We start from the raw sequence: 9,665 nt of genomic DNA on the forward strand, positions 1-9,665 counted from the left end.
TACTGGCCGGTAACTCATACGAGAGCCAACTTGAATCCATCATGTCCGGCACGTCAGAGGGTTTCTCAAGAATCCTACATATATGACGCCATATGAATCGGGCTCTTGAATGGTGGGAGGGACCTCTTCAACGATGACAATGGCCTCTTGAACGGTGGGAGGGGACTCTCGAGGAATGATAGGGGCCTCTTCAACGATAGGAGTGGACTCTTGAGGGATGATAGGCGAGTCGGGCTTCTTCTTACGGTGTCTTCGCACTATTGGGGTGTACGGAGACTTAATAGCACGTGCACGCCATCTGATGCGTGAACTCTGTAGTGCAAGAAAAATCTGACGTAAAGCATCCACCTTATCGGGCCGCTAAATAATTAAATACAAATATCAGTAAATAAACAGACATGATATTTAAACAGTGAAAACAAAGACAAATATGTTTCAAACTTGCATTGAATTCACCCAAGTCATTATTCTATCATAGTTCACAAAATGCATCAGATAACAAAGGCAAATATGTTTCAAACTTGCAACACTGTCAACTTAGTATTTGTCTTTGTCAATTGGTTGAAGTAATGCAATTCATTCAAGTTTCAATTTGCAGAAGAAGAATGGAACTTAAAATCGCAACGTGAAAAATGACTATCGCAACGCAAAATGAAAATCGCAACGAGAATCGCAACGCGAAACCAAAAATCGCAACGCGATTATAGTTTCGCGTTGCGATTTTGTCGTTGCGATTTTCATCTCGCGTTGCGATTTTCATTCTCTCGTTGCGATTTTCATTTCAACCAAAAGACAAAACAGTGTTACTAAATTAGTTTCAAGAATAAACTATTTCTTCTTCTTCTGCAAATTGAAACTTGAATGGATTGCATTACTTCAACCAAAAGACAAAACAAAGACAAATACTAACTTCAGAGTATTAAAGAATACACAGTTTAGCAGCAAATGAACAAATTTACTTTCAACCAAAAGACAAAACAAAGACAAATACTAACTTCACAGTGTTAAAGAATACACAGTTTAGCAGAATTGGCAGCAACCGAACAAATTTACTTTCAACCAAAAGACAAAACAAAGACAAATACTAACTTCATAGTGTTAAAGAATACACAGTTTAGCAGAATTGGCAGCAACCGAATAAATTTACTTCAACCAAAAGACAAATACTAACTTCACAGTGTTAATAAACAGCTTAGCAGTATTGGCAGCAACCGAATAAATTTACTAAGTAATCTAAGTGAAATGGTTAATTACGAGTAAATTTATCATCAAGTTAAATATGGAACTCGTTGCGTAGAGTATGAACCTCATTCTGCAACGATACTACCATCTCACGTAGAGCGGCAACCTCACCACGTAAAGTAGACACCTCCACACGCCATGCACCATCGTTATCGCGTAGAGTACCGATCTCCTCACGCAAGGCATTGATCTCATCACGTAACTCCCTTGACTCATCCCGTGGAGGTGGAGAACAGGGAGATAGAAGTCGTGGTATCTTTGTCGGTCGCCTATCATGAGGTGATGGTGGAGAAGAGGCTCGATGATGTGATGGGATAGGTGATGGCTCTCGTTGTAGAGGTGTATAGTCGGGTCGATCAGGTGATGGCTCTGGGTGAGGTGATGGCTCTCGAAGTGGAGGAAGTGGAGGCTGCTCATCATTCGTACCATCAAGAAAATGCTGACTAGCTTGCCACCAATCAGTGGCAAGCTCAGCCTCCGTGGGTGTCAGTCTCATTAATGGAGTGTTGGCCTCCTAAAAATATAAAAACTCAAACAAAGTTAAACGTCTACTATTAATAACTTGTTTATATATGATAGTATTTGTGTTAACTTACATTATTTATTGTCGCATATGGTATTAAGTCTTCCCAATCCAACAGACGTTTCCTCTTCCAGGAAATAGCCCTAGGAATATCATTTGAGGTTTTTAATGCATATGTTCGCATGCTGGGGAAAGCCTCGAATATCCAAATCTACAAACAATATAATAACAAACATTAGTAATTGTTAAATAATTAATTATAATTTTGAAAACATTATATAGAAATTCTTACCTTAAAGGCCCAAACAAAGCTTGACAAAGTGTATTTCGACCCATCGCCCCGCAAACTTTTGCGGTCATCAAAGGCAGACGACAACTTAGTCCAAGTAGCTTTCCATATATACGAACCCCACGAAAACAAATTCCATGCATTTAGGTCCTCTACCAATAATATTACCTCCTGAGGAATAGGTTGTCTGGCCTCTCTGCCTAAAAAGCCGGCATACAAAAGTAGTAGAAGGCATACTCGGACAACATCGACGTCATTCATCCGAGTAAAACCATCTTTCTTATTAAACAATTTCTTCAGGTCGTCGACGTGTAAGTTCGGCTTCTCTATTGACTCATCAGGAAAAACCCTGGATAACCATGATGGGCGGGTGATATGACGAGTGTACCGGCCTACATCATCGTGTCCGAATCGTAGACCAGTGATTAAGCAGAACTCCTTCCGCCCAAAACAAGTATACGCCGGTGGAAAATGAAATCATATCTCTTCCTCACCACGTTGTATACTGTCGGGTAGATCGCTAGTCATGGTCTGAAGCAACAAATGGGTAAAATTAGCATCTCCACCCGGATGCTGTACTCTCAGCCATGGCCCGAAGCAGGTTTCCTCAAACAATTTTCTTTGTGCAGGTGAAAGCTTCGAAGCAATTGTAGTGGCTATGCTAACTTTATTCCTTAATGTCAATGAAGCCGAAAAAAATTTCTACAAAAACAATAAACATACCAAGTTAGATATACCAAAAACTACACTGTGAAGATATACCAAAAACAATAAACATAAATAGTAGTTTATTCTTGAAACTAAAATTTGTAACACTGTTTTGTCTTTTGGTTGAAATGAAAATCGCAACGAGAAAATGAAAATCGCAACGCGGAAATGACTATCGCAACGAGAGAATCGCAACGCGAAATGAAAATTGCAACGAGAGAATCGCAACGCGAAATGAAAATCGCAATGCGATTTTGGTTTCGCGTTGCGATTATCTCGTTGCGATTTTCATTTCGCGTTGCGATAGTCATTTTCGCGTTGCGATTTTCATTCTCGAAACTATTCTTCTTCTGCATTACTTCAACCAAAAGACAAAACAAAGACAAATACTAACTTCACAGGGTTAAATACTAAACAATTTAGCAGTATTGGCAGTAATCGAATGAATTTAATAAGAAATCTAAGTGAAATTATTAATCTATTATTGAAATTACCAGTAAACTTATCATCAATTTCAATATGAAAAACCTAAAATAATGCAAAAATTTCAAAATAAAAATAATTAAAAAAACTAACACTCGGAGGTTGATTTTCCATTTCTGAATGATTGTGAGGGATTTCTAACCGTGAATGGTTGTGAGGGATTTCGCCGGCGATGGGGACGGATTTCGCCGGAGAGAGTGAGAGATGGAGATGAGACTGAGTGTTGTGATTTTAGGTTTGAGGTTATGAGTTGCGATTATTGTGGACGATTCAGTTTCCGATATATTAAGAAAAAATTCGTGTTTGGAATTTGAAAAAAAAATACGCGTTAATAAGAATGGCGCTATGTAAACCGCATTGCGATAGTCAGATTCGCATTGCGATTTACGTATTCACATTGCGATTTTCCTAATTCGCATTGCGATTTACTTAATCGCGTTGCGATTTACGTATTCGCATTGCGAATTAGGAAAATCGCAACGCGAATTTGGGAAATCGCAATGCGATAGTCAGAATCGCGTTGCGAATCTGGAAACTGATTTGCGATACCGGAGATCGCGTTGCGAATTATCGATCGCATTACGATTTAGTTGGTCATTTTGACAAATCCAAAAAAAATTAGTTAAAATCGTATATTATAAGATATTTTTTGTTACTGAGGTTATTTTCTCTATTATTAAATCTATAATTATAATTTCAACATTCCGTAAAGCTGCAAACAATCGTAGCCAACTTAAAAAAATTCCCCAACTTTTCCATTTCTCTAGTCTACTTCCTCAGGAAAACAAAAACAATATATCAGCTTTCAACAGATTCATACACCTTTGAGCCTTTCGCTCTAACATACTAATATACTACGAAACAAGGAAAATATTTCATTGGGAAATAGGGATTTTTTTTTCTTTGGCATACCTTTCTTGTGTGCGTGTGTTAATATAAAGGTAAAGAAAATGGGGACAGCGAAAGTCTCAGATTCCAGCTCTGGGAATCAAATTGCGAGAAACCACAATGAAAGCGATGTGATTTTGAATGTGTATGATCTCACTCCTTACAATAATTACACTTATTGGTTTGGTTTCGGGATTTACCACTCCGGTATTGAAGGTTTGTCCCTCTTCTTAACCCTTTCATTTTGTTTTTAGTTTTTATTTTTATGGATTTTCTTTAATCGAAATTTTTATAGATTGTGGGTATTGGTTAATGTAGCTCCCTATTGCTTCAGCGTGAAGAATTTGGTTTCTTCTAATAGAAAACAGATACGGGTCTGCTGAATTATTTTTAATTGATTTTATGTGATCATCTATAATATGTAGCTTAGGGTTTTATTTTATGAAATAATTTTTTTCATAGGAGGAAGTGGGAATAGAATAATTTCATTGAAAGTTCCTTTGAAGCTTACTTAAATCTTTGTAATAACACAATGGATTCCGGTTTTCCTTTACCTTTTGTTGGTATATGAGCTGGAGGAAGATTAGTTTAGTGCAAAGATGTTTCGTTCTTGACATGATAAGATGGTAAAAGAAAAATAATTGTATGTTAAATCTTGGGAATGCATGACGGCAAGAGCCTATATTTTTCGTTTTTGAAATATTCTCTTCTTATTTTTTTAATTACTGTTCATCGGGGTTTTATATGTTTTGTGGAGTAATAACATATTTGATTAGGCATTTCTTGTTATTTGTTGGGATTGAAATGCAGCACATTCTCATGCTTGAAATAAAACAGCTTATTGTTAAAGTCGTTCTTCCCAATTTAGGCCTTTTTCTTGCAACATGACATGAATTTTAGTTCGTATGTTGATAATCTTTTCTGATATAAGAAACTGAAGTATCTATCTTGATATTTATGAACAGTTCATGGGAAAGAGTATGGGTTTGGGGCCCATGATTTTCCAATTAGTGGAGTTTTTGAAGTGGAGCCAAGAAGCTGCCCTGGTTTTATCTATCGATGTTCCTTCCCATTAGGACGCATAAACATGCCTTCCTCTGAATTCAGAACATTTATCAAGGATGTAGCTTCTGAATATCATGGAGATACCTACCACCTCATCTCCAAGAACTGTAATCACTTTACAGATGATATGGCACATAGATTGACGGGCAAATCTATCCCTGGATGGGTGAACCGGATGGCTCGACTAGGTATGCTGGACCGTCCAATTGTTTATCACATTCTTTGTAGGCACACATATTTTATATATGCACACATTTTTGTCTGGGACATTGGATGATATCAATTCCTTGCTCTTCCTTACATCATGCGAGAGCTTAGATCTTTTTCTGGGTAGAGCCTGAAGAATTGGCTATGCTTGTGGCTACTTTTTTTTGGTAGTTGATGCTGGTTCTTAACCCTCCATTCAAGGGAAAACAATCACTAGGAGGAGGCTAAACATCGATTGTCATTCAGTCTACTTCTCATCATCCATATTATTTAATACCTGGCTTGTTCTTGAAAAAGGAAAACACGTAAAAGAAATTGTTAATTTCATGATTTGTCAAAAATGTAGGTTCATTTTGCAGCTGTTTGCTTCCTGAAAGCCTTCAAGTAACTAAAGTGAAGGAGTTGCCTGAATACCACGACATAGGTATGCTTCGCTACATCTCTTGGGTTGGTTTTCAAAAAATCGAACTTGCCATTTACACCCCTTTGTGATACTATACTAATATTGAACTTTCTTTTGCTTTCTTTTGGCTGTTTGCCTCCAGAAGATGGAACTGAATCTGCCTCAACTTCCACCCCCCGCATTTCACCTGAAACTGATGACACAGATCAAGAGAAGCACTTGCTCGCATCGAAAGATGGAATTTCAGAAATAGCTTTTATTAGAGAAGCCCAAGGGAGTTGCAAGTTGCCTTAGAAGAAGGGTTTTTATGGCAGCCTTAAACCAAATTGGGAGCAGAATTGCCGAGCTTAAAATGCATGCATGCCTTTCATTTGATGTAATTATTTTCAATTTTTTGGTGTCTTCATTTCCCCCATGGTTATTTATTTGAGCAGAAGAATCTAAAAATCTAAATATAGTTTGTTGTTAATGCTTTGTACTAGTGTACTATTTCGTTGCATAAAAATTAGATGCAGCTAGTAATTTGCAGGTTCTTTTATCTTGGTTTTTCTTTAATGGACCTTTCAAAGCTATTCTTTTGTTATGTTTCTTTCTTCTTGGCTTAGGGTAACTTGACCAAGTAAACATATTATTTTAAAGGCATTATTCAGAGAGGATCTTCCGGAAGATCAAATCCAATTTTCTGCAGAAAACTGGGTTTGAAGTGAAAACCAGAAAGTTGCCAAGGGAAGTTCACCAAGGGCAGACGGCAGTGTCAATGCCTCATCTTATCTTAGGTTAAACAACATTAGTAAAAAGAAAATGGTTGAGGAATTAATGGCAGAATAAAGGATTCTGCTTCAATAAGTATAATAAAAAAAAGATAGGACCCTCTAGCTGAATCAACCAATGATCATATAAGAGGGAGCTACCGGCCGGATAGTACAGACATTGAAAAAGAAGATGAAGTTGAGGTAGGAATGTTGCAGTCTACATCCGATCCGATTACAGCGATTTTTGGCCGGTGATGATAGTCAATATCCTCCTCATCTATGGATAACAAATCAACAACAACCATTTGAGTGTCAGGGGGTTCATCTACCATAACACGCCCTTCAAGCATCTCAACCACTTGTGCCATGCTTGGCCTCAGTTTCGCCCGCTCTTGTATGCACCACAAAGCTACATAAACCATTCTTTTTAATTGTCTATCATCAATCTCTCCTGCTTCAACCAGCCTCTGATCAACAGCTTCTATTAATTTTCCTTCTTTTAGTTTTTTGCTCACAATTTTAGGAAAGAGCTGCCATTTCCTCTGAGACCTATCGGTGCCATTTTCGATAAGACTAACATTTCTTTGACCTCCGATCATCTCCAAAAGAACCATTCCGTAGCTGTAGATGTCAGATTTCTCTGAAACTCCACGCTCCAAGAGCCATTCCGGGGCTAAATAACCTCTAGTCCCTCTGATTGTTGTAATGACCCTACTCTCATCTTTTCCCATTAACTTTGAAAGACCAAAATCTGCCACAATCGCTTTATAATCCTCATCAAGAAGTATATTTTCTGGTTTGACGTCAAGGTGTAATATCCTCGATCGACAATCATGATGTAGGTATGAGAGTGCCTTAGCCACATCGATAGCGACTCTGTACCTTAAGTCCCATGCCAAACAGCCTCCAGGGTGATTTCTGGTTTCCCTTTCCCTTCTAGGGAAGATCCAATTGTCCAATGAACCATTAGGGATGAAGTCATAAACAAGGAACCTAGGCCCTCCAGGAAGACAACAATACCCCATAAGACGCAAAAGATTCACATGTTGCACACTTGCAATTGCCGCGACTTCAGATCTAAACTCCTTTTCCCCGTGCTCCTCCCCTTCGATTCTCTTTACAGCGACCGAAGTGCCATCACCAAGGATACCTTTGAATACTGATGCAGATGAACCTTTTCCTAGCAGTGCCTGAAAATTATCTGTTGCATCCTCAAGCTCCTTGTGCCTAAACTTGATTGGAACTCCAGCTACCTTTCGAAGAAAACTGTACTCTATTCGAAGCTCTCGACATTCGGATACCAGCCTCTTCTCTAACAGTTTTCTTCTGTGATGATACCGCCCTCTAATCACAAGACACACAAGTACTGCAAGGATTACTGCAATATCTGCCCCTACAATGAGGAAGAAAGCCCTTGAAAGTTTCAATGATACTCGAGCAACGATAATAAAAACGATGAGGCCGGTGATTACTGTTGCAGCTATTATATTTGCTTTCTTGTCCTCCATTACAACTTCATCACCGTCTTCAAGAAAGTAAGCAAGCCAAGACAAGAGATTCTTGCTCTTCTAGCTCTCATTTGTTCCTTGTGTTGTGAAGAGAGAAACCTATGTTAACTTCCCTGAAAGTAAGAATTGATTAGAATAATATAATTCCAAAGACTAAAAGCTAATTGTTCTATGTTTGGATCAGCCAAATGTTGAAACATGGGGATTTTATTATTTAATATCCTCATCAAAAGAGACGACAAAGAAATGGTCAAGTTTTTGGTTCGTACTGCCCAAGACAAGTAATTTGTCATGTTTGAATATTATTTTTCATGCAGACCTTTCACCATTAAATACATGAATTATGAACACTTTAAAATTACTCATCCTTTGGCTATGTCAATTCAAGAAGCAGCTGGCTGGTTTCCTGCATGACCCACATCCCTGCTACCTAACTAGAAGGGGACAAGGTTCACCGAATTAATCTATCCATTTAAGGGATCTTTGGCCCCATAAGGTAATCCACAAACGTTGACCAGGCACTTTCCCTACATTTTAGAGGTCTTTTGGATCACACAAATATACCAAAAGTTTGACAAGTTTTACGACAACTTGTGAGACAAGATGCTGTGGAATTTTCCCATTTATACTATTATACTTCAAGCCTTTCATACACATCGTGAAATACAAAGTCATAATGAAGACTTCAACTATTATAAGGTAAGAAGCCAAGGCACATGACTAGTAAACAGGAGTCTTGAAAGGAAAGCTGCTATAGTTTGACATTCAGCTCCCATAGAATTGGCAGCTGCTCTACTTGTACTGAAATTTCCAAGCACATGTGAATTAGTCAAGGAAATATGGTGATCATTTGGTCAATTCTATTGTATGGGGCTCCTCCAATTTGTTCAACTAAGGCTAATTGACCAGCTAATTTTCAAAATTCAGTAAGTGATGGCTGATTTGTCATTCAAAACCGTAGTAACAATACTCTAGAAATCTAGCTTTAAACCATGATGGTGACTCATTTCATCCTTGTAACAGTAATAGGAGTTTCTGAATCCAACTCAAAAATCTATTGGTACAAGGACTGCACTTTATAGAAGTATTGTTAGATCATCATATTGTCTTGTGCCACTGACAATAACTCACTCTTCAAATTGAAGCTTCATATCGTTCTTCTTAACAAAGAACAACTTCGCAAGCATATTCGATGCTTCATCCAGGGTTTTGACATGCATCTTGGATATGCTCGAGAATATCTTCTTCGAATGATGTCTTAAAGCGCATAATGAATTGCTTGTTTTTATCTTCTATTTTCTTAAGTACTTGTTATTTGCATCATTTTCTTTTGGTAGTGTAGCTTCACTACTGTTTACATGGATATAAATGATAATCATCCCGATAATCAAGATAATTAGCATGGTGATAAGGACAAATAAGCATGCTGCAATTTGACATTGGTGTAGGAGTGTGTGTGCTATGTTATGTATAAAAGGAGAGAGGTGAATAAACAAATGAAAACTAAGGCTTAGCATGTATTCATAGAAAGTATCACATGCTTTGATTCCTTCAACAAAAGCTAAAAAACCAACAAAGTAGAAGAGAGGAAATCTAC

At 37.8% G+C, this 9,665-nt stretch overlaps 2 protein-coding genes across 2 annotated transcripts; one reads left to right on the forward strand and one right to left on the reverse strand.

Moving 5' to 3' along the window:
• Positions 1-4,068: 4,068 nt before the first annotated feature.
• On the forward strand, positions 4,069-6,309 carry LOC120149926 (deSI-like protein At4g17486). The gene is made up of 4 exons (XM_039162637.1): positions 4,069-4,349; positions 5,099-5,386; positions 5,752-5,829; positions 5,951-6,309. Exons 1-4 carry the CDS (start codon positions 4,196-4,198, stop codon positions 6,100-6,102), a joined length of 672 nt encoding a protein of 223 aa, XP_039018568.1. The 5' UTR covers positions 4,069-4,195; the 3' UTR covers positions 6,103-6,309.
• Positions 6,310-6,418: 109 nt separating this feature from the next.
• On the reverse strand, positions 6,419-8,288 carry LOC120150099 (probable receptor-like protein kinase At5g20050). The gene is made up of 2 exons (XM_039162812.1): positions 8,186-8,288; positions 6,419-8,129 (listed from the first exon to the last, which is right to left on the reverse strand). The coding sequence occupies exons 1-2, from the start codon at positions 8,266-8,268 to the stop codon at positions 6,716-6,718; spliced, it is 1,497 nt and encodes a 498-aa protein (XP_039018743.1). The 5' UTR covers positions 8,269-8,288; the 3' UTR covers positions 6,419-6,715.
• Positions 8,289-9,665: the final 1,377 nt, after the last annotated feature.

This window comes from Hibiscus syriacus, unplaced genomic scaffold (genome assembly GCF_006381635.1).
Source record: "Hibiscus syriacus cultivar Baekdansim isolate YM2019G1 unplaced genomic scaffold, ASM638163v2 tig00111013_pilon, whole genome shotgun sequence".
NCBI classification, from domain to species: Eukaryota; Viridiplantae; Streptophyta; class Magnoliopsida; order Malvales; family Malvaceae; genus Hibiscus; species Hibiscus syriacus.